This window comes from Stigmatopora nigra, chromosome 18 (genome assembly GCF_051989575.1).
Source record: "Stigmatopora nigra isolate UIUO_SnigA chromosome 18, RoL_Snig_1.1, whole genome shotgun sequence".
In the NCBI taxonomy this organism is placed as follows: domain Eukaryota; kingdom Metazoa; phylum Chordata; class Actinopteri; order Syngnathiformes; family Syngnathidae; genus Stigmatopora; species Stigmatopora nigra.
Window position 1 is genome coordinate 11,794,671 of NC_135525.1, and position 27,361 is coordinate 11,822,031.

General features: G+C 47.6%; 1 protein-coding gene and 1 long non-coding RNA gene across 9 annotated transcripts in view; one reads left to right on the forward strand and one right to left on the reverse strand.

Annotated features, from left to right (window-relative positions):
• Nucleotides 1-27,361, forward strand: part of cacna1g (calcium channel, voltage-dependent, T type, alpha 1G subunit) — a 50,132-nt gene that overhangs the window by 19,852 nt on the left and 2,919 nt on the right. The window contains exons 4-36 of one of the 8 annotated variants that reach the window (XM_077739201.1): nt 833-966; nt 4,014-4,111; nt 5,005-5,164; nt 5,237-5,531; nt 5,932-6,024; nt 6,088-6,898; nt 7,373-7,734; nt 9,404-9,555; nt 9,649-9,834; nt 10,167-10,281; nt 10,368-10,523; nt 11,144-11,209; nt 12,268-12,361; nt 12,447-12,616; nt 12,695-12,970; nt 13,047-13,220; nt 13,457-13,557; nt 14,815-14,938; nt 15,239-15,307; nt 16,385-16,569; nt 17,830-17,956; nt 18,384-18,509; nt 18,587-18,676; nt 18,740-18,932; nt 20,132-20,182; nt 22,848-22,999; nt 23,085-23,194; nt 23,271-23,404; nt 24,399-24,469; nt 25,167-25,245; nt 25,317-25,438; nt 25,525-25,869; nt 26,534-26,647. In XM_077739201.1, the coding sequence (XP_077595327.1) occupies nt 833-966; nt 4,014-4,111; nt 5,005-5,164; nt 5,237-5,531; nt 5,932-6,024; nt 6,088-6,898; nt 7,373-7,734; nt 9,404-9,555; nt 9,649-9,834; nt 10,167-10,281; nt 10,368-10,523; nt 11,144-11,209; nt 12,268-12,361; nt 12,447-12,616; nt 12,695-12,970; nt 13,047-13,220; nt 13,457-13,557; nt 14,815-14,938; nt 15,239-15,307; nt 16,385-16,569; nt 17,830-17,956; nt 18,384-18,509; nt 18,587-18,676; nt 18,740-18,932; nt 20,132-20,182; nt 22,848-22,999; nt 23,085-23,194; nt 23,271-23,404; nt 24,399-24,469; nt 25,167-25,245; nt 25,317-25,438; nt 25,525-25,869; nt 26,534-26,647 (5,535 nt within the window). Of the gene's footprint in view, nt 1-832; nt 967-4,013; nt 4,112-5,004; nt 5,165-5,236; nt 5,532-5,931; nt 6,025-6,087; nt 6,899-7,372; nt 7,735-9,403; nt 9,556-9,648; nt 9,835-10,166; nt 10,282-10,367; nt 10,524-11,143; nt 11,210-12,267; nt 12,362-12,446; nt 12,617-12,694; nt 12,971-13,046; nt 13,221-13,456; nt 13,558-14,814; nt 14,939-15,238; nt 15,308-16,384; nt 16,570-17,829; nt 17,957-18,383; nt 18,510-18,586; nt 18,677-18,739; nt 18,954-20,131; nt 20,183-22,847; nt 23,000-23,084; nt 23,195-23,270; nt 23,405-24,398; nt 24,470-25,166; nt 25,246-25,316; nt 25,439-25,524; nt 25,870-26,533; nt 26,648-27,361 lie in introns of all 8 variants that reach the window. The other 7 variants (XM_077739202.1, XM_077739203.1, XM_077739204.1 and 4 more) reach the window with 7 other exon arrangements.
• LOC144211765 (uncharacterized) lies at nt 25,031-27,241 on the reverse strand. The gene is made up of 3 exons (XR_013329651.1): nt 26,804-27,241; nt 25,498-26,664; nt 25,031-25,419 (listed from the first exon to the last, which is right to left on the reverse strand). It is a non-coding gene; the product is annotated as an uncharacterized LOC144211765 (long non-coding RNA).

Sequence of the window (27,361 nt, forward strand, 5' to 3'; positions counted from 1 at the left end):
GAGAGAAAAAATGGACTTCTGTTCACTCAAAGGCTGTCATGTATTTTTTATCAGTACATTTTTTTTAAGAAAGTTTTCTTAAGTTTTTTTGACAGACATTTCTTTCCTCAGTCATTTGTAGCCATTGTTTTAATGCAAGAGGGTTGTATTTATCATGGTTTAAGAATATTATAATGATCAATCAGTCATGTTTTAGAGACCCAAAATAGTCACTTTTAAAGGGTTAATGCTCTTAAATATCAAAATTATTATTTTTTTAGGACCAAAATGGTCAGTGGCCTCAAAAAAGGGTGAAAGGTCAATGTTTGAAATAGCCGTCAGCATCCCGTTGTAAATACAGAGCTTTTAGGTTAAAATAGATTCCGTGTGTATTGCTTGGGAAATGATTGAAGTTGGATGGCAAAAAGACAATAGTGGCGCGCACGCGAACGTGGGAAGAGAGGGCTGAATTCTGCCGAGTCGACAAACAAGTACAAAAGGGGGCTCTTCCCATCCAACGCCATCTCTTTCAAAGCATTTTGGATTCACAGCATCAGCTCGCCTTGCAAGATAAGCTCATCTTCTCCTCCTCCGTGACGGCCTCCAATCTGTCATCCAATCAATGAAATAAAACGGAGAAAAGAAGACGGCCTCCAATTAGCACAACCCACCTTAATGGAAACGCCACCAGAGAGACCAGCAGATTTTGTTTATTTCCACCCACAGACAATTTTACCCATCCGTATTTTTGTCCACGTTAAAAAAAAATGTCAACAATGACGAGCTCCTTGTGCCGCGGTGAATATATTTACATAATCAATCATTTAGCATCTCCTTCTTCTTGTTTCTGCAGGATTTTGATGATTTCATCTTTGCGTTCTTTGCCATCGAGATGGTCATCAAGATGGTGGCTCTTGGGATTTTTGGCAAGAGGTGCTACCTGGGAGATACCTGGAACCGCTTGGACTTCTTTATCGTCATAGCGGGGTGAGTCCAGCGTCCGTCTCGGGCTAGCCGCCGTGTCGGTTTGCGCTCCTTCCTATTTTAATCTGAGCCGGCAACTCTCCTCGTTCGCGGCGGGGCGATCGATGGCGTGCTAGCTGCTAGCTATAGTACAGACAAATCCATCCTGTTTTATTGATAGCGGCGGCCGTGTTTGCGCTTTTCCAAAAATGCTGAACACACGCTTTTTTCCCCCTCTTTTGATACGAGACAGACGGCAACGGTCTTGGCCGACCTTCTCTCCAAAAACTTTTCAAGTGGCTGCGCTTAAATTGGCAATGACAGACGCCACCATCTTGGAGATTTATAGCTCAGAACGTTAGTCAGTTAACCTTTGTTTTGGTTTGTGGCATTTTTGTGTGTGTGTTTTGGCTGACGCTGCTCCTTGTTTCTGGCCAATCATCTTAGTGGAGACTTTGGTTGTCAACGTGTAACGAGATGGCGTGCGTGCGTGCGGGTACGCGTGCGTATGGTTCCACATCTTGAGCGACTGCAGATACGTCTGCGACATCAAAGATCTTTTGCACGTCAACTTGTCGCGCTGCGTCCCGTGGGAACGTCACACGCCATTTTGGAGAAGGTTGGCGAGTCACGGTGTGTTGATCAAAAGCCTGACAGTAAACATGTCACAGGAAATTAGCACAATTCCCATTTCTCAATTTGGCCCGGCCAGCCAGCCTGAAGCCATTAGTTGGCTTGAGTAATGTTTCGCACGGCCACGTTTTTTAAAGCTTTTCACGCGATTGCCACCGCCGCTTTTCTTTTCCTTTTTAAATCCTAGTTTTGGGGGGAGATTTGCAAAGCGTCTGATTGTCATTGTACAATTGTGAGTTGCCCAAAAAGTATCCTCCAATATTGTCAAATGTAGTGCGCAAAATCCAATCATAATTTACCCCATGGCAACACACATTTCTGTTTCCATTGCCCCGTGTTTATGCAAAAACAAAAATAAATCGTGGTTTCTCCATTTAGAATGGGATTAAAAGTAGTTTTCCCTTCTTGTGGCACGTGAATTTGCCCGAGCACTTGTGGATTGTGTAGGTATTCCGCGGGAGTCGCACGAGGAAGGGCAAAGAAAGGCAAAGGAATTGAAGCAAGCCCCAGCCAGCCAGCATCCACTTCATTTTACTCCTTCAATATTTAATGGGCTCTGATGTGTGAGGACACACCGTCGCCACCGCCACCCAAAATAGTCTGTCTGTTGGTTTTGTTGTCATTTAGACAAACGCCATAGACATTAATCTTTCATAGGAGCGCCGTGAAGGCAGATCTTCCTCCGTGGGAATGGCGGAGGATACCGCCGCTACTCGGAATTGAACCGTCTGTCCTTCTCAAAAGTGCCAAAGTAACCTTAGACTGAGAAATGGTGGTCGTCATTCAAATACTTGACAGAAAAGCATCACTTGAATCTCTTCTCGCCGTCGTCGTGCCAACGCTCCTTGCCTTGTCGACTTTTTGGCACCCGCGTGGCACCGTTTTCCCCCGTGGGCGGCTTCCGGCACACCCGCGCTAAAGTCCCGCCCACTTTTTCAACATCATCTCATAGAGAATAAAATGTCGTCTTTGGCTTACTCATCTTTTGGACGGAGAAGCGCCCACCTTTCTTTCGCCAAGCTCCCAAAATATCCAAATTGAGTTGAAATCTCCCCCCCTCCTTCCTCAAAGAAGCCCAGCGTTTCTGCATTAGAGTGATAACACGCCAAAACTATTGATCTGGATGACAAAAGCAAAGCTGATGTTTTTTTTTTTTTTTGTGGGCGGCTGCTCCACATTAACACATACTGTAAGATATTTTGGAGAATTGCGCGGCGGCACGCTATGTTTATTTCAGGACATGACGCCTTAGCTGAGGACTTCTCTTGGTGTTTAGCCTTCGTTGGCTTCTCTTGATGCATGTGATGGCCCCGTCACTTTCGCTACACTTCATTTGTCTTTTGCATAAAAGCCGCCATTTGGAAACCAACAAAGGAAAATGACGGCACCCAATACTACTTTGATTTTCTTCTCTTTTTTGGGGGGGCGATCACACGGCGTTCATCAAATTAGAATTTAATCGGTAGAAAATATTTGCCTAAATGGGGGGCACACCTGACATAAAAAGCAAATAATCCAATGGGATTACTGTAATCCCTTGGATTATCACGTCTTCATTTATGGCAAATTCACTCCTTTGCGATTTTTTTCTTACCTGCTAAATTCATAAGAATGTGCGGCATCTCTGGTGACATAACTTGTTGTCTTATCGTTCCATAGTTTGTCCTCACGAGCGTCTCCCCGTCCACGTGGGGGCGCACGCATCCGTTTCGGATTAGTGTGAAGATGCAAATCTCCGTCTTTCATCCCCGACCGACTTCCACTGCGTGCCGAAATCGGCAATTTTCTGCACGCCACGGCTCGACTCTCCTCGCTGGCATCGTTTTATCGGCGGCGTCATGGACATGTGCGAACATCACCAAAAACAGGAAATAATCCATTTCATTGTATTTTCTTCAAAGGATTATTTTTATGATCAACAAATTGAATAGAACCCTAAGAACCCTGACTTGCACAATATTGCCATCGGTCCACACGATCATTGCCTCCTATGATGTAATAAGGGATGTCAAAAGAGGTACGACAGATGGCGTGAGAGGCGGCGGCGGCGGCGGCGGCATTCTTCCTGGGAACGCACAAATATTTAGCGCACGCGCCGCATGTGTTGTACATTTGTGGACAGAGCGTGCGCAACAAGGGAATTCCTTCCTTCCTTCCTTCCAGCGCACATGTGCTCCACATATGAGTCAAAATAGATGAAAATGGCTGCCTCTCGTAGTCATTTCTGTCTCTGAATTCTTTTGACGATATCGTCACGCTGTTGCTAATCAATGAGTTTGAATTCAGAAGATTTTTTTTTTAAGTAATTATGATTAGCGGCACTAGAGGTCATGTTGGTGCGTTCCCATATTTTAGCTGACTTGTACCTGTCAAAAAAGCCACATACAGCTCACTAGCCATAGGTTTCTTTGTTCTAATGTGACTTTTGTGATTTGCAGGATGCTGGAGTATTCGCTCAACCTACAGAACGTCAGCTTTTCGGCCGTGCGGACCGTACGGGTCTTGAGGCCCCTGAGGGCCATCAACCGAGTGCCGAGTAAGTATCGCCGAAACAAAAAGGCTTTCTTTCCTTTCCATCTTTTCGCTTGACTTTTCCCTCCTCAAAATGTATCGTTAGCGCTAACGGATATAACGTGAGCCAAATCTCTGCTTTGAGCCGTAAAACATTTTGCCAAGTCATATTGAGCCGCGCTCTATCTTATCGGCGCCAAAACACCAGCGTCCATTTTGCCGGTCCAATAAGCGTGGAGCCGATGGTGCAAATTCCAAAAGGCCAAGGTTTTGTTTGTGTCTCTCTTTCTGTGGAAGCCTGGCAGGTTTGCACCCTTTTATGTGCAATTTGCCGACTCGTTGCCTTTCGTTAACAGACGCAAGTTAGTTAGGCTGTCGTTTCCTTCCAAGTGCTTAAAATGCACAACACTCCCCTGGAGGTTTTAGGCCCCACCATGCGGGCAAAGATTGTCCGTAGCCATTAGGCTGTTGAAATGATTCCAAAGGCCAATCATTGTGATGAAAATCCAATTGTCCAGAAGCAGAAGCACTTAGCTCCTCTGCCCATCCTCTGGTCAAAAAAATCTATGCAAATTGATTGGGACACTCAGTGGGTGGATGGATGGCTCAGTTACAGTGCCCCCTCAAAAAGCACAACATTGTGAATGACAAAGGTTTCATTAGCAGATCATGCAGAGGTTAGAGTACCTCAATTCAAGAAAGATCTCAAGTTAGTCCTCCCTCGCTAGTACAGCAAACTATTGGAAATGTAATCAAAAAATGTATTAACTACATTCTTTTTTTTAATCCAAGCAATGAATTTGTGATCGTTGACCTCCATCAACCTACCCCTTCATCCAAAAACGTTCAATTTATTTTGAAATAACGTAAGCCCACGGATTGAGACCCGAGCTGACCTCTGTCCTGACCTTTGTCCAGGTATGCGCATCCTGGTGACCCTGCTGCTGGACACGCTACCCATGCTGGGCAACGTGCTCCTCCTTTGCTTCTTTGTCTTCTTCATTTTCGGCATCGTGGGAGTCCAGCTGTGGGCCGGCCTGCTCCGAAATCGCTGCTTTGTGGAGGACAACTTCTCTTTGTGAGTCTTCAAATGGATCTGGGCTCTTTGGTCCGCAACTTGAAATGTCTCCCCCTTTCTCCGCGACCTCAGCCCCCTGTCGGCGGAATTGTCGAAATATTACCAGACGGAAAACGACGACGAGAACCCGTTCATCTGCTCTCAGCCGCGAGAGAACGGCATGAGGGACTGCGGCTCGGTGCCCAAACTCTACGACGAGGCGGGCCTGCAGTGCAATCTGGACATTTACTGGTACAACAGCACCGACAACACCACCTGCGTCAACTGGAACCAGTACTACAGCAACTGCTCGGCCGGGCTGGTCAACCCCTTCAAGGGGGCCATCAACTTTGACAACATTTGCTACGCCTGGATTGCCATTTTCCAGGTAAGGAGGACATCAGCTCCATGAGTTGACAATTTTGTATCTCGCCCTGCGAGCTCTCTTATCTGCTTTTGCCACATTTGCGTCAACACACATTGGAGTCCCACATTAGAAGACAAAAGACAGACGAGTTGGCCCTCTTGGACGTGACTGCCCGCGTGTGATCAAGCGTGCACGGCCAAACTAGCGGATTAGCCTAGCGCTTTGTTTTTACAGAGTTGAGTTGGAAGCCAGCGCTCGGCGGGCTCCTCCTCGTTTTCGGACATCCATTCGCCGGCTGCCTTTTTTCCTTGCTTTTCCCAATCGCGTCAGGAGATAAATTCCACCTAGAACTGTTTTTCATGGCGAATTTAGTGTAAAAAAATGATAGGAAATATGTTTGATCTGCTCTCTTCCCTTTCAGGTGATCACTCTGGAAGGCTGGGTGGATATCATGTATTTTGTCATGGACGCGCACTCCTTTTACAACTTCATCTACTTCATCCTGCTCATTATCGTAAGTGGCGAGACATTTTTTTGCTCATTTTTTGCCATTAACGACGGGCTCCTTTGTCTTCAGATCGGCTCCTTTTTCATGATCAATCTGTGCCTGGTGGTGATCGCCACGCAATTCTCGGAAACCAAGCAGAGAGAGAGTCAGCTGATGAAGGAGCAGCGAGTGCGCTTCACCTCCAACGCCAGCACCTTGGCCTCCCTCTCCGAACCGGGATCGTGCTACGACGAGCTGCTCAAGTACCTGGTCCACGTGGTCCGCAAGGGGGCCAAACGGGCGGCCCGCCTCTGCCGCTTCTTGGCGCGGCGCGCCGGGCTAAACGTGGCCGCCTCGCCGCCTCCGCCCGAACCCCAGCAGAGGCGGGGCCACAAGAGGAGGAGGAAGTCCTCCGGGCGGGACTCCCTGTCCGTCTACCACCTGGCGCCGCCCCACCCGCACCCCCACTACCACTACCACCTCGGAAACGGCAGCGCCAGAGCCGGCCTGCGGGAAGGCCCGGACGCCAACTCGCCGATCTGTGGCGGAGTTTTGGCGCCGCGCTCGCTGATCCTGACGACGTCCGACACCAACCTGGTGGGATTTTCGGGTTCTCGCTCCACCCTGGCTGAAAATGTGGACGCCACGCCTTGGAGCGCCAACCTCTGGCACAGCCCAGGCCCGTTCTCCCCGAGTGCGGCGTCGTCCCATTCCCGGAGCATGAAGAGGAACTCGGTGCCCTTCGCCGCCCCCGCTCCCAAAAACTACCCCACCTTGCAAGCCAGGGCGCTGGCGGAGTCCAGGCGGGGCAGCGCGGCCACGGCCAATATCACCCTGAACATTCCGCCCATGTCCTACGGGAGGAGGCGGCAGAGCCTGGCCGACGCCCGACACTTCTCAGGTAGGCCATCTTTTTATTTTCAAGTGCCAAATCGCAGTTTTAATCAGTTATTGTGGACTTTTTTGTGTATTTCAATATCAAAACAGCCAGTAATTTCTATCTTCATAATCATTTAATCACACAAACTCGCCAAAAGACTATGTGGAAGAATATTGTTAGTCTTTTTCCCAATAGCAGTCTGTACGTGTATTTATTGGCTGATCCTGAAACTACATTTAAAACAACCAAAAAATAATAACAATCTATATTATTTAATATTAAATTACTGCAGACTTGTAACGTAATGAATATAGAGTTGTCGAAAAGCAATCTCAAAGAAGACGTTATTCCCCCAATTACTCGCCGTCCACGCCGTTATTTGTTTACTTGCCTTTTTTTTTTCCTTCCTGAAACGCTCCATTGAACACTCTATTTATCAAAGCGGCAGGCATTTATATTCCCCTCTCTCTCTCTCTCTCTCTGTTTCTCCCTCAGCGGCGCTGCCGCCCGCTCGCCGTCTGTCGGCTCGCGAGCTGGGCGCTCTGGACGCGGCGGGGTTGGCGGCGGAGCCCGAGAACTGCCCCTACTGCGCCAAGGCCGCGGCCAACGAGTCGGAGGGCGGCACGGAGACGGCGGGCGACTCGGACAGCGAGGGCGTTTACGAGCTGGGGCGTCCCCGACCCCGGCCCGCCAAGAAGACCTCCGGCCTGGGCCGCACGGCCGGGAGGGTGGTGCGCTTCTGGAGGTTGGTGTGCGACACCTTCAGGAAGATCGTGGACAGCAAGTACTTTGGACGAGGGATCATGATTGCCATCCTCATCAATACGCTCAGCATGGGGATCGAGTACCACGAGCAGGTCACTACCCACAATACACAAACATTCCAAAAAAAACTACTATTTGTGGCTACATATAGCAATTATTCCATTGGTTACACATGATTCAGTCCTGCAATTTAAATTATAATTATGAATGAGTGTAAAAATTAGAGTCCTGGGCGTCGTCCCCTTTTGCTCCAAGTCTGCTCCAGCACCCTCCGACAAGCCGTTTTGAGATTGAATGCCGTGTTCATCTAGGCTAAGTCAATGAAATTTGAAGTTTGAAATGTGGAAGTAGCCTGATTTCAGCCCAAAGTAGGCATCAATAGGCTATTTTTATTATTTAAACGAGTGCTCTGTTAGATAGTGTGATTTGTGGGTGAAAAGGATTTGTAGTGCCTTACTTTTAAAAGTCAGTAGCCAGAAGTGATGTGGTCATTGATGACTTGAAGTTGAAGATCTATCTTAGTATTTCCGTGTCTCCCTTTGTGTAAAGCTTTCGAATCCCCCGAGCCTGACTGGAATTCCTTCTGTCTCTCTCTGCTCTTGTTTATTTACACCAGCATAATTGCAGCAATGTGAGAGAGCACAAATAGGGAGAAAAAGGCGCAATGGAGGCCAGGCGCATTCCACATATTTCAGGCCCACCATTGACACGCTTCTCCTTACGTCTCCCCGAATTTGGCAAATTTGGCTCCCCCTTTTCCCCATCTCTCCGAGCCGCAAACATGGCGTGTACCCACCCATCCGCTCGCGACCAAAGTCAGTCACGCCGAAAGATTCCAAAGGCGTGTGATGCCACCAGGGGGGCCAACCGCCATCGAAATGGACGGGTGGGGCTCGGATAAAAAGATGATTAAATAGAGTGTCGGAGAGGGATGACAGAGTGGCGAGACTCGGCCGGGTGAAGGCAGATTACGGGAAGAAAAGTGGACATGTTAAAAAGGGAGGCTGCCAGACTGCCGTGCTGCCGTGCTGCCGTGCTGCCTTATCTCATCTTGTCCCAGAGCTTTGCCATTTACGGTAGGGATGAGAACACCCGTGTGCACCTGCCTACCTTATTTATTTGGCTTGAGCTTGACACACAAAGGCTGGCTCATGTCATCTCCTGTCGTTTTTTCTTTTTTTTATATGCCCGCTTTGGCCCACCCTCAGTTATATTGCAGAAAGGGACGTGTCCTCTCTCCTAGCGGCAGACAACTGCCACTGCATCCAGACGTGGTGGTTAAAGAAAAATGATTATTGTGACAATTTTTTTACGAGCATGTAGATCATCGTTATGCGTCACAGAAGGCAGCAAAAGTCAACTTTTCTTTTAATACTGTGTTGTAAATTTAAAACATCTGCTGCAGTATTAGCAATGAATGCAGATGATTTTGATGTGTTTTAATTGATTCTATTTTTTATATTGGACATGGCTCCTTCTGTGTTGGAACAACTGTTATATAGGCTCACATTTATACATATGAAAGAAATGTGCATATTTGCAGTTGATAAACATCTCAGACGAGTGGCGTCTCGGTGCCGCGGCGGCTTTGCGTCCCCGTTGGACTGCCAAACACAGGCCGAGCCTGCGTTCTGCCGCAAAATCAGACATATTGTCATTTTATCTCAGGCCACCCGCCTCCACACTCCTTAATAAGAACGGAATTGATTTTCCTGCTGCAAGTACTAATGAGTCCACTCTTTGTTTTTGTTTGACGTGCAGCCCGACGAACTGACCAATGCCCTGGAGATCAGTAACATTGTCTTCACTAGCCTCTTCTCCCTGGAGATGCTGTTAAAAGTATTAGTCTACGGTCCATTTGGATACATTAAGAACCCCTACAATATTTTTGACGGGATCATCGTTGTTATCAGGTGAGTGAGTGAGTGCAAGCCAGATTTTTACCTCCAAGCTAACAGCTCAAATATATTTCCCTCTAACCTTTTTTTGTCCTCTTTGAACAACAGCGTGTGGGAAATCGTGGGCCAGCAAGGCGGCGGACTGTCGGTGTTGAGGACCTTTCGTCTGATGAGGGTGCTGAAGCTGGTCCGATTCATGCCGGCTCTGCAAAGGCAACTGGTGGTGCTGATGAAGACCATGGACAATGTGGCCACCTTCTGCATGTTGCTCATGCTCTTTATCTTCATCTTCAGGTGCGTGTCTGTTTGATCTGGCTCTGCTTTAGTCCTTCAAAAGTTCCTTTCATGTTGTTTTGGCTCCACCGTAGACGGCACATTAGAAACAGAGCAATTCTGTGTGTACCATAACAACGTTTCTATGGCGTCACATTATAACAAATGAATTTTCGACCTTAATTTAATAACTTAAACTGACAATTGCGTGCCGTCCTTTCTGGCGCTCTCCGAGGTGCTGAAAAGATCAGCGTCTCATCTCATTGACAGTAGCACAAAAACAAATGAAAATAAGTAGGAATATACGCTCAATATATCCGGATCCAACATTTTCTCTCTCATCTGTCCTTTAGTATTCTGGGAATGCATCTATTTGGTTGTAAATTTGGTTCTGAGCGAGATGGAGACACGCTACCGGACCGGAAAAACTTTGACTCGCTTCTCTGGGCCATCGTGACGGTTTTCCAGGTAAGTTCAAACCTTCTCCTACTTGTTGATCTTTGCCTACTTCACACACTTTAATAAGCAGACTTTGTTTGATTATCCCATTTCAGATCTTAACCCAGGAAGACTGGAACAAAGTATTATATAACGGAATGGCGTCCACAACTCCCGTGGCGGCGCTCTACTTCATCGCCCTCATGACCTTCGGCAACTACGTTCTCTTCAACTTGTTGGTGGCCATCTTGGTGGAAGGCTTCCAAACGGAGGTAAAGTCTGGCTTTTCAAATTTCAAATTGGACATGCCAATAAATAAATGACAAAAGACACGTTCCAATCTGCATCAAGAAGTACTCAGGCGCACGTAACCATAGCAAAATGGAGGTTTATTAGCTCACCCAGAGTACTCCTTTTCTTTAAAGTTGGCGTGGCTCTTTGAAAGTTTATTTTTAATCTGCCAAACTTCCCTCTTGATCCCGTTGCTAAGTAACCAGCCCGCCACCGACTCGAGACAACCTAGGGGACATGTCTCCGTTTCTCATATCTTTAAGAATACGACTTCATCCCTAAAAAAAGTGATGTCCACCACTGCAAAAAATGTCCAATGCGAATGTGTAAAAATGAGCACGTCTGCTAAAAGCATGTACTTTTGAACGAATGTCCTTGCGAGTCCGGCACGCACACACACTTGCCTTTTGCTCTTTGACCTCTTGGCTTTCCTTGTCCTCGATCTATTGGCGGGACAAATCCTTCGACTGCCACCCTTGGGCCTCTCTCACTTGTCTGCTTTTTTTTCCCCCCTTCCTTCCCTCCCTTCCCTCCCGCCGCCCCTTCCTCCGGATGCTCGCCTCCCGCACCTGCGTTGCCGCACGCCCGTCTTCCACCGCAGGAAGTGACCAAGCGGGAGGACTTGCATGCCCGACTGAGTCTTATTCAGCTGCCCGTAGAGGCAGGGGTATGTACGCTACCAAGCACGGCGCCTCCCTTAACTTGCTCTTCCTCCTCTTGCCACTAACTGTCCGTCCATTGTGTATGTTTTTTTTAGTTTTAATAACATGGCATTCATTTAAAAGAGTTGAGAAAAAGAAGTGGAAAAAAAACAACTTTAGGTGGCTTATTTGACAAGTCCAAATTTTGAGCACCCCGTTTTGGAAGAAAAGCCATTACGGAGAACACACAGAGAATTGAGTCCATTTCCTTGTATCAACACCCATTTGCCACGCCGCCCCGTTTTGACGGCAGGTCATTGAGAACCCCCCCGTGAGTGTCCGTTACCGTGACCAGGACCGTCTGTTAATGTCCGCTGCGCTCCAATCGGCTGCGTCCCCGCCATCTCCTGCCCAGGCCCGAATTGGCAGATAAACAAGCTGTCTAAACATCCCGCCTATTTCATCAGCCAGGATTTCCCCCGTGACCAACACACACACACACACACATGTAGGAGAAGAAAAAAAAAACGTACTTCCCCTAAACCAATCTTTCTCCTCCTGCCAATATTTAGGTGGTCTGGGTCATAATCCGCCAGTAAAAAGCCTTATTGGCTTCAAATGAACGGCTATCAAAATGCAACAACAGGCTCCTTTGTTGTCTAGGAATTGTTTTATTATTATTGCTATCACTAGGCTTTTTTGGGAAGACTAATGGATGAACATCTCTCTTTGAGGTTTAAACATTTATTTCCACACTCTTCCAACAGTCTGGGGAAATCACAAAAGTGCGTTGGAAATATTAACTCCCAACTTTAACCCTAAGGATTTAGGCACACTTTATAATTTGACACGAGCCCAGACAGTCCAAGCTAATGATCACACCCCCCTTGCATGTTACGGTCTGTTTTATTTTATTTCCAGTGAACGTCCCCGTGTTTTTTGCATGCCTTGACGTTGTCGTGCATCAAAGTCCCGTCTGTGAACGACGTGGACTTGGCTGTCCTCCCGGTTTGTTTTGACGTGGCGACCCATCCTTTGTGGCCTTTGCTTTTGCTCTAAATGCCGTGTTTGTTTTTGTGTCAAGGGGGACGCTTCCAAATGCGGCTCAGAGATCGGCTCCTGCGCCCCCAGCACGGAAGACGTGGACGGCAGTAAACGGGATTTATCCGCCTCCGCAGGTCGGCTATCTTACCACATCTCAATATGATATATTCAACATTGTTATACCTTCTTATTTTGATTCCTTCCACTGTATTTGACCAGTAGTAGCTGTGAACGGTCACGTGGACGTGAAAAGCAGCCTGACTCCTCCTCTGATTACCCACACGGCAGCCACTCCCATGCCCGTTCCCAAATTGCCCGTTGGTTCCGACACGGAGTCGCGGCGAGGCAGCGGCGTCTCCGTGGACGCCAACGCCTACCAAAAGTCTCCGGTGAGTGTCTTTTTCCATCAAACCCGGGCTTGTAGCACCCTCGTTTTAGTGGCAAACTTGTATTTATTTATTTATTAGGCTAAGGTGGTTGGGCGCAACAGCCGTCGATCCAGCTGGAACAGCCTGGGCCGCGCCCCTTCGTTGAAACGCCACAAGCGCCAGTCCGGGGAACGGCGCTCCCTTTTGTCGGACGAGGGACGCTCCAGCTCGGAAGAAGAAGAAGAAGGACGGACGGGATTGACGGGGGAGGACGACGACGACACCGCCGGGTCGGCCGGGACCGGCTCCCCGTCTGGCCGCAGATCGGTGGAGACGCGCGGCTCCGTGGATTTGCCCCCCGACGCCCTTCTGCAGGTAACACCCCGTCCGTCCCAGAATTCCACTTTTAGGTGTACAACAGGTGAGATGGTATTCCATTTTTTTGTTGCAGGTGCCTCATCTTTATCGCTCGGCCAGCATGCACAGCTCTCGCCCCCCTTCGGCGGGGGCCGCGCGACCCGGGGAGCACGGCGACTGCAACGGGAAGGGGACGCCCTCGCTCTTGGGCCCCGCCTCCCCGGAGGAGAATGCCGAAGAGGAAAATGCTGAAGAAGAAGGCAATCTGGTAAGTGTTTAGATTCCTTCAAAAAGTTTTTATTATTGTACAATTTTCATTTATTTTTTTACTTCATAAAAATGTGAAAATCCACTCTGAAGCGGACGCACTCTTTTTTATAATGATTATTATAGCCCTACTTGATGATTTTTCAATGTTTTGGTCTACGTTAACCTCCATATTCGAGGGATGACTGTACTATTTATAATGAAATGATTATTAAAAGCGCATGTGATGGCCCGCAGGGTCGCCTGGCCAGAGTGTTCCGCTGGCTGGAAAGAAAACAACCGGAATGGTGCCGTCAAAGAGACACTTGGTCGCTCTACCTGTTCTCTCCAGACTCCAGGTAGGACACATCAATTCTCTTTTGTTCTGCCACCATTGAATTTTATCTTTTGTTGACTTGTGGGTACTTGTGGGCGTTCTACAGGAATACAAATGTAAACGACTTTTAAATGCGGTTGGGAAAAAGCTGATAAGTCAGCCCTCTGCTCGCAGAGGCGAGGATTTCACGTTGCGGCGTTGCGGGTGACTGACATGCAAGGCTTTTGCTTTCAAAGAGGGCGCTGTATTTTTATTTATTTATTTATTTTAGACTGCTTCTCAAATCATATTCTATTCCGTTCCAAATTCCCACTTCAGAAGCATCTTTTATCCGTCCATTTGTGCCGTGTCAGGGGTGAGTAAGCGCCAGCAAAGGGAGGCTTTTTCCCTTATTTTTGATTCAAAGTGCCATCTGCGTCTTATCTCCACCACATGTAGAATCCCTGTATTTTAAATTGCGCTTTTTTTGATGGTTTGGCAAAGTCTGCGACTCGTGTTTTTGTTTTTGAGCCATCTAAAAAAACAGCCATTTACTTGACTAAAGTTAATTCAATGTACGTTTGTTCTGGGATTCTATTTAAATAATAAAGTAGTCCTCTCCCAAAAAAAAATCAATGGCAATTATAGTCAGTGGCGAGCATAATTATGTGTGGCATTTACGTTGCAAACTGTTTTGCATTAAAGTGATTTGACCTTTTAACGGACCGGGGACGTCAATCCTTTTTTCCATCTCCGTCGCAAATTATAGCGCGGAAAGCGCCCAGGGATTTTATTTTCATCTTTCCACCATCAAATACCCCCGCGTCTTTATTCTGAGACCATAAGATGACGTTTACACCATCAGGTCATCCTCATTTTAAGAGATATCGTTTAGAAATGAACTTGAATCTGGCGACTTCTCACAGTGGTGAAATAAACAAGTTTCAAAAGATGAGAATAATAGGAAATGAATGACAGTAGCTCCCGGGTGTTTCCATCAGAGTGATATATCAGCCTAGCGACTTTGCGTGCGTGGGGATCCGTCAGATGACACCACAGGCTGAGCCACTTGAAACCACAGTCCCTTAGAAAGCTGCAAATCTACATCTAAGCCTGGCGCTATTGTACGCCGACGTGTACTTTGAGCCATCATCAAAGCTCATCTCTTGCACGCTTCAATCCCCGCATAGTGTTGGAAAAGAAACTGCCTTTCCAAACCACACCCTTTCTTTACATTGTTTGGAGGAAACCAACTGTGGACTCTTTGCTCATGGCTGCTGTTATTTCTTTTTTCTCCCAGATTTCGTTTTGTGTGCAAAAATATCATCCACCACAAGATGTTTGACCACGTGGTGTTGGTCATCATCTTCCTCAACTGCATCACCATCGCAATGGAGAGGCCTCGCATCGATCCTGGCAGTCCCGTGAGTTTTTCATCCTATATTTTGCGCCCCAAAAAGAAAATGGACGCCGGCAATAGACGTACGCATACATTTTTTATAACGCGTGTATACAGTGGCCATTTTGGCTTAAGCAAGCCAGCACTAAAACACTGGTAATCCTGCGCAGTGCGGCATGTTATTTGTTAGGGTCATTTTAGCTAGCTAGAGTTGGGAGATCCAATTAAAGTTTGTTCTTGCCTGCTCGCCATCATTTGTAAGAATAGACCAGGTGTATTTTTCAATGATTATTCCATAACAAATACGTTTTTTCTTCCCTCACAGGAACGAATCTTCCTCACGTTATCCAACTACATCTTCACGGCAATATTTGTGACAGAGATGACCGTTAAGGTAAATGTATTTTCTATCCCAAACTTCTAGCAAGATTATTGTTGCAACCCAACCTTGGCCCAGAATAGAAAATTGCCCAAAGCTTAAAGCTTAAATCAATTATTTGGATAAAATGGCGGAACCAGATGAAACAACTTCTTAAAAAAATCTGAAACATAAAAGAGAAGCAGGAGATGGTGCTCAAGTTGGAAAAAATCCAACAATAGTGAGGTCACCCATGCAAATAGCACTCACAATATGTTGGCTGTCTGTCAGTGGCGTTTCGTCAGCCCTTGCTTGGATTTCAGCGGGCCGACTCGATTTTTTTGAAGCCATCTTCGATCCACAAATACCGTTTCTATTAGACCTGGCCGGGCACTCACTCGCGTCGCTTCTCACCGCAGTATTGCGTCAATGCGGCAGATTTATTTCTTAAATTCTTACCTATGAATGTTTCCATTGCACAGCATATCACGTCAAGACTTAGTTTTATAGATTTGATTAGATTAGAACTTTATTTTATCCCGTTTTCGGCAAATTCCCTCGCTTACAGTAGCAACCATAGACATAGAAGACATTGTAGACCTAGCTAAAATAACTGGAGCCACACACAAGATGGGGACCTTCATATTTATATAAATTAATATAGTTATAAGTAGGCTGCCCTCATTTGACGTTTTCTTTCCAAAACACAGCAAAAAAAATGTACGTACGTCGAAGTGAAGCCTTGCACATCTCATTTTCTTCCCCCCGTCCAAATTTCTAATGACTTTGAGTAGAAGCAAAGCAATAGACCCGTGATGGATATGCATATCCATTATTCATATACTATATGCAGATATGTGCAGCATTTGACTGCTTCTTCCCTCCCCAATGGAATAGAGGGAATAAAAATAGTTTGACCTGCTTTTAAGTTTAAGGGGGAAAAGTCAAACTATGATTCAAACTATAGCATCAATATTTTTTTCCAAAAGACACAATAATATAGATTGAATAGATATGAATATGTTTTGGTAGATGTTGACTTTAAGATATTGCAGCGGTTCCACTGGGTGCTTCTTATTGTTGACATCCTTCCTCTTTGTTTTTTTATTGCAGATTGTGGCTTTGGGCTGGTGCTTTGGCGACCAGTCCTACCTGAGGAGCAGCTGGAACATTCTGGACGGGATGCTAGTGATGATATCCGTCATCGACATCCTGGTTTCCTTTATCTCCAACTCGGGCACCAAAATCTTGGGCATGCTGAGGGTGCTGAGGCTGCTACGTACACTCAGACCTTTACGGTGAGTCACTTTTATTATTATTATTATGCTGTGGTTCCAAATAGTTGCCGTAATATTGTGTTAGCACGTCCAAGCACCTCCCTTTTTAGTGCATTGGGCTCTTAAAAGGTATTTAGTCATTGGCTGATGGCGATCAATTTCTTATCAGGCGACCTGGCCGTCTTTGTGCTATTGATTTTAGTGTGAATACATGGTGCTGTTTTGGTTATTTGTTCCTTCATCTATTCCTGACGCACAACTAATCAAGTGAGTTGAAACGCCTCAGTGCTTTCGTGTACGGCGCCGCATTAAAAGTTCGGCAACTTAATGAGTTTCGCAGTCGGCAGGCCGGCCGGCCGGGCAAGCTCACGACTCCATTTGCTGCTATATTCAGATTTGCGCCGCCATGTTCCTGGTGACTGATTTCATTTGTATTGGACCTGCTCGCATGGCCAAGTGTGTGGCTCTCCCCGTTGAGTTATTTTTATTTTCCTAACACCTTCCTTTTATTCCCTCCTCACTTTCCGCTGAGGATTCGAAGGCAAGAAATACACCTGGCCTAGTTTGCACATCCGCCTGTTGTTTGATAGCAACAGACGTTGGAATTCCAAGTAGCGGGCGGGGCATCTCTATTTCCCCGCAGAGCAGGAAAGGCACGCCATAGTCGACCGACCGACCGACCGCCTTGCCCAATCCGTGGAGCGTCCTTTACGTGCGCTCTGGCTGTCATTGTTCAATTTTAGTTGTCGGTCGGTGATGGCTCCCCACAGTGTGTTTTAATTAAAGTTTGCCGCGTGGCGAGGTGCCGCGTGGAACGCAAAAAAGAATCCTGATGAATAATGCATGAGCTGTAATAAGGGAGGCTTTGTAAAGCAGGTAGCTTCCTTGCTATCTCACAAGCTTGACAATCACAGCCCAGCCAACACCAGTCTTTGTTCTCGATGGAAACCACGGAAAAGTTTGATATTCTGCGGCTCTTAAAGCCGACCTGCAGCGAAAGTCAGCCATGGAGTCAAGAAAGCTATTGTCTAAACTAAGCTAAGCGGCGTTAGCTTAGTTTGGGAAGGTCAAGTCCTGACAAACGCTCAGTTTAGCAATTATACCCTCAACCCCCTGCGATTGACCCCCGCGGGCTCGTCGGTCACTCCGCCACGGCGTCATTAACCCCGAGCCCCCGCCGGTCGGTTAATACGTGTGTCGGCGAACCCGCGGCTTGATGAACATTGGTGCGACGGGACCGATGGGTCTGGCCAAAATAGAAATGACATCTCGTGTTTCCAGAGTCATCAGCAGAGCGCCGGGTCTCAAACTGGTGGTGGAGACCCTCATGTCTTCCCTCAAGCCCATCGGAAACATCGTGGTCATCTGTTGCGCCTTCTTCATCATCTTTGGCATCCTCGGCGTGCAGGTGAGTGGCCGGGGAGGATCCAAAAATCCAGAAGTAAATGGTACAATGTTGGGAAGAAAATGCAATTGGCGGAGATGCAGACGGTTAGTTTTAAGAGAAATGTAGTTTGTTTATTTCGCCCTGCCTCCCTGCCAAATAAAAATTAAAAAACATGGCACGGGTACAGACCCTCTTAGTCGGGGGCCGTCACGGAAGGTAATCGCTGATTGCCTGGCGTCGCTCATTAAAAGGCTGCAGTAGAATTTGGAAGCGACGGCCCTGACCTTTAATCAAAATGTTGACCGTCGTTAATGAACCGCCATTCAAGTCAAATATGCAAGTCAATAGCGTATGATTGGATTCATCTATTGTTATGCTAGTTTTGAGCTAAGCTACGGCTAACGGTTGCGCTTTACTGTAATTTACGATGATTTCTGTCCCTTTCCAGCTCTTCAAAGGCAAGTTTTTCGTGTGTCAAGGAGAAGACGTGAAGAACATCACCAACCGCTCCGATTGCATGCAAGCCAGCTACAAATGGGTCAGACACAAGTACAACTTTGACAACTTGGGACAGGTAGGCACTCGGTTCAAGTCGCTCCATGGACGGGTTCTTTCCCAGCCCGTCTCAATCTCCGTCCTTGTCGTTGCCAGGCCTTGATGTCTCTGTTTGTCCTGGCATCCAAAGACGGATGGGTGGACATCATGTACGACGGACTGGACGCGGTGGGAGTGGACCAACAGGTAGCGGGTCGCCATATTTTAATGTCTCGGGGGGCCCCGGCGTGACGCTGTGTTGTCTTTCAGCCGGTGATGAACTACAATCCCTGGATGTTGCTGTACTTCATCTCCTTCCTGCTGATCGTGGCCTTCTTCGTGCTCAACATGTTCGTGGGCGTGGTGGTGGAGAACTTCCACAAGTGTCGGCGCCACCAGGAGGCCGAAGAAGCCAAGCGGCGGGAGGAGAAGAGACTCAAACGCATGGAGAAAAAGAGACGGAGTAAGGAGAAGGAGCTGGCTGGTCGGTAGTCTTTCCACATCTTTCTGAGTCCTGCTTGGTTTGAGCCTGAGCCTTTTTTTTATTTACTATTTCTTTCATTTTTGATTTTTTTTAATTCTCCCCTTTTTGGCCCTCCGCGTTCGCCTTTTGCTTTGGCAGAATGTTTAGCAAAAAGCCATTGGCGATCTGGCGGAAAAACTGTCTTTTGGCTTTTCTATTTTTTTGCCGTCACTCGCTCCCAAACTGCAAAAGCGCTGGTGACGGGCGGCCATTTTGTGCCGGCGACCCCGCCACGGTCCGTTTGCAGCTTGAGGACAGACCACGGCCCTTTCGCGTCCGATGTGGCGACGGCGCCCCCGCTGGCTCTTCCGGCACGGGGCTCGCTGGCATGGTGGTTTGCTAGAGCTAGAACTTAGAGGGAGGGAGGGGGGGGGGAGTCCGGACCATCGGTCGCTCCCGTCCAAAACGAGACCGCTCTCCCTTCCCCTCTTCTTGCATGATGCTCCGCTACAGCCGGCGGGGGGCATTGAGGAGTGGAATGGGCGCTTTGGCTCCTCCCCTTTCGGCTGTACGCTACGTCGGGGTCGCCGGATGGGCGCTCTCTCTCCGATTCCACTGCCTCTTTGTAAATTTCAATCCGACGCCGGCCTTCGCTAGCATTCCAAGTGCGCTTGACAAGGAGCAGTGGACTAGATGGCGTCTTTTAAAGCTGAAGAAAGTCTTTTTCGTTGTTGTTGTTGTCGTTGTTTTTTTGACTGGATGTATGTCATTCTCTTGAGAAATACAGATGCCTTGTTTTTACTCCAAGTATCACAGGGTACGTTGCGCTTGTAGAGCTCTGTGGTTTCCCACCAAGTTCTTCTGGAACGGTGGCCAGCGTTGTCTTTCCTGGATTTTTCCGTTGGTGCTTTAGGCTTTTTGGCGTCCTACTAGATGAGACAGGCTTTGCTCAGGTGGTTGGAATAGCAGTCTTTTGGATTTTTTTTTTTTTTGGTCCGTATTAAAAGAAAGTAGTAGTGCTGGACTCAGAATCACTGGAAAGATGAACTCTGGACACGCTCACCAGCGTGTTCTTGCGCTGCTTCCTTCTGCTCTTACTCCATCCCTCTTTCTCTCTCTCGTTTTCTCTCATTCTCTCTTCCTTTCTTTCTCTCTCTCTTCCTTTCTTCTTCTTGACTAACACGGTCTCATTCTTCTAGATTTAATGATCCCAGGGGTGAGTTGGGCCCCGTCCGACGGCACGTTCAAAGGTACCCCCTTCCCAGCATGCTGTGTTTTTTTGTCCCTTCAGCGCTCCCGCCGCCCGCCCAAACCGCCCGCCCGCCCGCCACCTCCGCCCGTCAATGGGAGGCAATGCCATTCATCAAAACTCCACTAATTTCAAATATGGCAATCCGTAAAAAAGAAATGTCACTGGCTTGATTCAGCACTTTTTCTTCAGTCAGTTTGTTTTGAAAGTTCCCAACATTTCATCTAGTCAGTGTATATATGATTATATAGCGTTTTTTGAACCTTCAAATCCGTATTCGTTGTACTACTTTGCACTTTTGCTCTGAAAGTTGCACCCGTGCGTCTTGTTTTTGGCAAACGGGGCTAAATGAGATTAAGTTGACGTACATTTGCGGTTGGTTTATGCCGGAGAGTTCAGTAAAAAGGGCTTTGTTAACATTAGCATTGTCTCATACGCACGCACGCACGCATAGCAGCAAAAAGTAAAAGCGCTTTCCATCGTGATGTGCCTTGTCTTGGCTGTTACTCAGCACGCCAGCCACTCACGCCGTCCTGTTGCTTTTCCTCGATCATCCAATCCCACTTTTCACTTGGTTCATTGCTCAAGTATGACTCAGAAAGAAGTGTCAGTCTGCCATGTGCAACAGCACAATATCTGTGTGTGTATATGTGTGTACGTTTTGTGTGTGTGTGTGTTTGTGTCCGCCACGCGTATCGTACAAGCACAATGTCTACGGATGAGAGTGTATGGATATGTGTCAGTCACTCTGAGTGTTTGTTAATGTTTGTAGGCTGCCAAATAATTTATTTGATTTATTCCTTGTGGATTCAACAATTTGCTCTGCTGCTTTGGCTTTAAGACACGGCCATTTTGCATTGGTACCAATCCCAATCTTGCGACCCAGTGTGGTTCGCCCCACTCAAGATGGCCGCCATTGATGGCCGGCAGACGTCCGATCCGTTTGAAGGTTTTGTTCATTCGCCGCCATCCTTCCCTCTTCAAACGGATGGGACGTTTAGAACCGTTGATGGCAGCCGATAACTTAGATATTTAAAGGCCCGAAAATTGGTATGGGTGCACAATTGTTTCATTATTTTTCCTCTGCAAGGGAGCGGAGCATTTTGTTTTTCCACTTTTTTATTGTTGTTGTTGTTCCATTCCAGTTAATGTTCCTGTTTCTACTTGTTTTTGGACTCTGTGTTTGCCGCTTTTGAAAAGTGGGCCGAATGGGCTCAAACCTCCCTCCCTCCCTCCTTCCCTCCGTCCGATTGGCAAAGGCAGACACAGAGTGGTTCAAAGGTTAACCCCAGACAGAGAGGCCTAAAAGCAGCTGCTTTATCTTAAAAAAGGCTTTATGTGGCCATCTCTTCATTTCACAGCCATCCATTTCATCAACACCTGATATTGTTTTTATTTTAGGTCTTGTCCATGAGGCTTTCCATGTCATTTCCCCCAAAATGGCGTTCCCCCCATGCATTTAGAGAGCCATCTTAAGTCATTTGGCTATGGTGTCCTTTTTAGATAGCGCCATTAGACTTGACATTGGAGAAGAAGAAATGATTGTCGTGCACCCCAGATGGAGTCCCCTCGCACGATCGATGACCAGACTCGGGGCAAAGTTCCCAAGAGCAGACCGAGGGTCGCCAATCTTTAATTGGGCCGTCCCGACACAAAAGAATCTGTATTTCCCAAACCCCACATCTCAGAAATACGGATGCTTGTGTATGATTTTGAAAATTGGCGTGTCCAAAATCAACTCCAAGACCAAATTGTCCTCCATGGTCTACTTGTCACCTGTCCGGTTTTTACAATCTGACAGACGGGTCTTGTGGCTGGTTTTAGACCCCAAATATGTTGGGATTGTATCTTCTTCACATCTGTGGATGACCAAAGCAGACCCTGGACGGGGGGCAGGCGGACATTTTGGCTTATCCAGTCAAGTTACATGATATACTGCTATTGGCCTATATTACTGACCAAACATACTTTTGGTCATGTAAAAAAGACACTGTAGGCCAGCCTCCCAGAACAATCTGCTACGGTGGACTTTCAGATGAAATGCTTATTTAAATTCTTCTTAGAAATGATCTGGACCGAAATTAAGTGCACTCCTCCCAGTCCGATTAGGCGGATCATGGTGGCCATTGAATGCCCTTTAAAAACCGAGCAAAGTGTCCCATTGTGTCTTGAGTAGCGGGCAGCGCACCTTTGCTAATTGGCTGGCAAAGGTATTCCCAAAAGAGCCGCAGGCTGGACTTCCTTTTTCTCCCCCCTTTCTTTTCACCCGAGGTGGAGTGAGCTCTCCCGTTGACGAATCCAGTCTTTTTAGCGACAGCCAGTTTGCAGAAGAAATGAGAGAAGGCCATCAAATGGACGCCAAACCTTACTCATTGGGGATTGGGTTCAAACCTGTATACTTATGTGAACTGGGTCCACGGATTGACCTCTCCCACTCTTCTGCAAATCTGCCCAGTGGGAAAACACTAACCAATCTCTTTTTCAGGTTTCAATAGCGCCACGGTTCTACTTTACAGCGTTGGATGGTTTTGAGCTGCTATCTCACTGTCTTAATGGCTTCCAAACCCTCCCTTCCTCTCTCTCTCCCCAAACCTCCTTTTTTGTTCCCATGCCAATCAATGCAACCCTTGCCCCCGTCCACCCTGTCCAAACCCCAATTTCTACAGAAGCTCAGAGCAAGCCATACTACTCGGATTACTCCCCCACTCGTTTGATTATCCACAAGATGTGCACCAGCCATTACCTGGACCTCTTCATCACCATCGTCATCGGGCTCAACGTCATCACCATGTCCATGGAGCACTACCAGCAGCCAAAGGTCACATCCCAAAAACACTAGAACTTTTTGACATATGGAATTTATAGGAGCTGAAATGTAAAGGCTTCCTGTTTGGTGTCTTTAGGAACTGGATGAAGCATTGAAGATCTGTAACTACATTTTCACCCTCATCTTTGTCCTGGAGTCGGTCTTGAAATTGGTGGCTTTTGGCTTCCGACGCTTCTTTAAGGACAAGTGAGGATTTGAAAAGTGTACAGTCGATTCCTCTCAGTTTTCAACTGTTGACGGTACTGATGCTGTTTTTTTTTAGGTGGAACCAGCTGGATCTGGCCATTGTGCTGCTGTCAATCATGGGTATCACCCTGGAGGAGATCGAAGTCAACGCGTCCCTGCCCATCAACCCCACCATCATCCGCATCATGCGCGTGTTGCGGATCGCGCGAGGTAAGACTTCTCTCCACTTAAGATGGCGTCCCCCCGGGACACTCCTCGTTTTTGAAACGGCTGATCTGAGCTCAGCCTGCTTCCGCTTGGTGGGTGAGCAGATTAACAAACAGTTATCTGAGCTTGTCCCGGGGGAGACAGACATGTTAGCTCGGAACAATTTCAAACAGTCTTTAAGCCGTTAGCCTAGCATGCAAACGGCATCTGTTTCTCTTTCTTTCGGCTTCCATTTCCCTGGCTAGGTCGAGCGAGTACTTTAATTGCATAAAGCTGCGGCGTGCACCCTGATTTTCTCCCAGGAATGACGGCGTTGATGTTGCCCGTACCTGGCATCAACTCTGACCCGTTCTCACGTGCTAACGTTTACGGCTGAGGCGTCACATCCGCCGATTAAGCGAGCGAATACTCCCCCCAAGGCAGCAAGACGTCAGCTTTTTCGTCCCCTCGGTGGCAAAAGTCACCCAATAACGAGCATTTGTCACCCACGAAATTCAACCATTAGCCAGCGATAGAGGCTTAAAGTAAGGAAAGTTTGATTGGTAGCCATAAAATCCCTGGCGGGCGAGTGGCTGGCCTTGGACGGTGTAGCGAGCGAGCGAGCGAGCGCACTTAAATCAAACGGACGGCTCGGCCATCCAGATGAAACTTGAAACAATTATTTTAATCCTTCATTTTATAGCTCATTAAATTTGAATAAAGAATGCGTCGGACAGCTGGCAGACGCTTTAACGCCGTATTGACGTAAAATGCTTTTTTTCCCCCAACCTTGGAAAGCTGTTTTTTTTAAAGAGAGTCAACCTTCCAAAATAGCTCAGGGTGACTTGACTCTCTTTTTCTTGCTTGTGTACGAGACCACGCGCGCGTGTGTGTGTGTTATTTCCACAGTGAAGTAGTCATCGGGTTTAACACAGGACTTGTAGTATAGACCTTAAAGACTCTTCCAAGTTTGTGTGTTTTGTCTATCTTAACTTAATGTATTTTTTTTCGCCCATAGTACTGAAGCTCTTAAAGATGGCGGTGGGAATGCGAGCTTTGTTGGACACTGTGATGCAAGCGCTGCCTCAGGTACGTTACTTTTTATTTTTCCTCGGATTGTCTGCCATTTGCACTGTATTTCGAATAGGCTTGTAATGCCACAGTTCTAAAATAAGGAAGAACTGTACTTTATTTTAAACCGTTGGTCGCCCCAACCAAGATGGCCGCCCCCATCCACGCAACATCTAATTGCGAGCCGCTCCATTGTTGAACTCAAGTGAATTTGTCACTCGGTGGCAAATGAGTGCAAAATAATCTGGTTTGGCACGACACCGATTTTTGAGGTGGATGCAGGGAGGTACAAAGGTTTTGTTCCCAGCCATAGATAGATGGAAGCCAGGTGCCACCTTTCAAAGTGTTTTACTTGCTAATTGGGAGCCTCGCATGGAGTGCGAATGTAACACGTGTTTCCCAGTTGACACCTTTCTTTGAAAAGCTTTGCTCTGCTTTGCTTTGCTTCGCCCGATTCAAAGCCATTTGATAGAAAAAGACGAATCCCGCCTTGTCAAGATTCGTGTCATTATTGCGTGTGAATTCCGGGGCCTCGACACGTTTGTTTGCATGAGATTAAAAAGTGACTGAAGGAAGTGGTGTTGGAGCAAAGCAAATGTCAGTTTATTCTATTGGCAAAAGCAAAAGATGGAGCTCATTACAATCCAATTCAACTTTATTTAACAGCTTGGAAAATTCTGAAAACACTTTACCAAATTGTGTTCTGTCTCCATAGGTGGGAAACCTGGGTCTTCTCTTCATGCTCCTCTTCTTCATCTTTGCTGCTTTGGGGGTGGAGCTCTTTGGCGACTTGAGTAAGGCCCCTCGTAGACCACCAACAATTCTCAAGCGTTCTTTTCATATATGCGTCCTTGTCTTCCTCCAGTTTGCGACGAACTGCACCCGTGCGAAGGCCTGGGACGCTACGCCACCTTTAAGAACTTTGGCATGGCGTTTTTGCTGCTCTTCCGGGTCTCCACCGGGGACAACTGGAACGGCATCATGAAGGTGAAGGCCACCGGCCAATGACACACTTTTCCCCCCAAAAAGGGATCCATACTCCATACCCTTTTCTTTCTCTCCCGCTCTCCCAGGACACGTTGAGGGACTGCGCCCACGAGACCAGCACCTGCTACAACACGGTGGTGTCCCCCCTCTACTTTGTCTCCTTCGTCCTGACGGCCCAGTTCGTCCTGGTCAACGTGGTCATCGCAGTCCTGATGAAGCACCTGGAGGAGAGCAACAAGGAAGCCAAGGAGGAGGCGGAGCTGGAAGCCGAGTTGGAGCTGGAGCTCCACGCCGATCGGGGAGAGACGGCGGCGCTGGCCGGCTCGCCGCGCTTCCACCCCCTGGCGGACGTCGACTGGCCCACTGCCGCCGCCTCCGTGGTGGACATCCCCAGGGAGGAGCCTCCCTCGTGCCCGGAGCCCGCTCTGGAGGTGAGTGACCCCGTGTCAACAATTCCGTACTTTGCCGTTAATTTCAAGAGCGCTTCCAATGACAGCTCAGGTCAGTTCATTCTGTGGCTCCCGCTGGCCGCCCGGCCGGCCCTTAGCTTGCGTCATGAAATAACTCATGTCCGTCCTAACGGCTTTGGCTTTGCAGAGAAGGACCATATTTGGTCAATTCCACCAGTGAGGCTGGCAAGCAAATGCAAGTTGAGACACGCGAGACGTTCCCGGTTGCAGAAACTTGCTTTTATTTGCAACTTTAACGTTGTACTGCTATCTTCGCTAACTACAAGTTAGCGGTGAGTCACGAGAGTAGAAATTTGCTTTGCCCTTTAACCTCTCAGTTAAATTTGTCTGAAAAGGCCCCGGCCACGCGACCCACGGCCCTCCCTACTCCGAGGGTGGACTGGAGTGTTGTTGCGTTTGGCCGTGGACAGTCCCCGCGGAGGACGTGCCAGTCCAGGACGGGTCGGGGTGGCATGGGAAAGCGCGAGCCGCCGGCTATTTGGGGAGAAGGAATCGCTCCCCCCACCCCCAAAAACAAACTGGCTCCAGCTTTCCGGGGGATAGCGTGGGATGGCAGTGCCGTCTAGTGGCAGACGGAGTAGATGCAATCTTGTCTTCATCCCGTCTGTTTTTGTGTCTCCTCCAGGAAAGAACGGCGTTGGACTCGGTCTCCCTGGTCATCCGGGGCTCCACGGAGGGCGAGCCCACCCTGACGGACAACTCGTCGGTGGGATCCGCCTGCCGCCACTACGACGAAAAGGTCAAACTCTTGCTTTTCTGTGAAAATGTTACAAATAACATAGTTTTACCTATCCACACTTTAAATAGAATATTCACAGTTACCCCAAGCAGGCACATTTTTAGCTAGCATCCAACCTAAAGAAATAATAGACAACTACAAAGTGCAGCAACTCACCTGGAGATCATTTTCAGGTCCCTCCAAAAATTCCGATTTTTTTTTTTTTTTAGTCTGAACAATTTTCTCTCAAATCGAGTATGAAATTGCCTCCGAGTTAATGTCTCTTTTTGCATTGACATTTTGACTTGATTGGAAACATGTGATATTATCTCACCCCTGTTGGCAAATTTGCCTCTTTTTATGAGCATTGAGTGCACTAAATGAATGTTTTTTTTATTTTTTCGACTCTGCAGGATCTCCATTAAGCTGTAAAATATTTATGGAGGGGAAAAACAAGGACATATTGTCCGTGAATTCTTTTTTTTTTTCGCCAAATATCAGGCTGCCCAAAATCCATTAGCATTTTTCATGCTGTAACTCTTCCTCCTCCTCCTCCTCCTCCTCCTCCTCCACATTTAATAACATCAGGCAGACTGGCCCGGTAATTCAGCACCGTCTGGCATGGTGGTGGCGGCCATGATCTCACTCACTCACTCAGTCAGTCAGTCAGTCAGTCCCGATTCTGGAGGTTCCGCCCACCCGGACTTTGTGCACCCTCTCTCCATTTTACAGTCT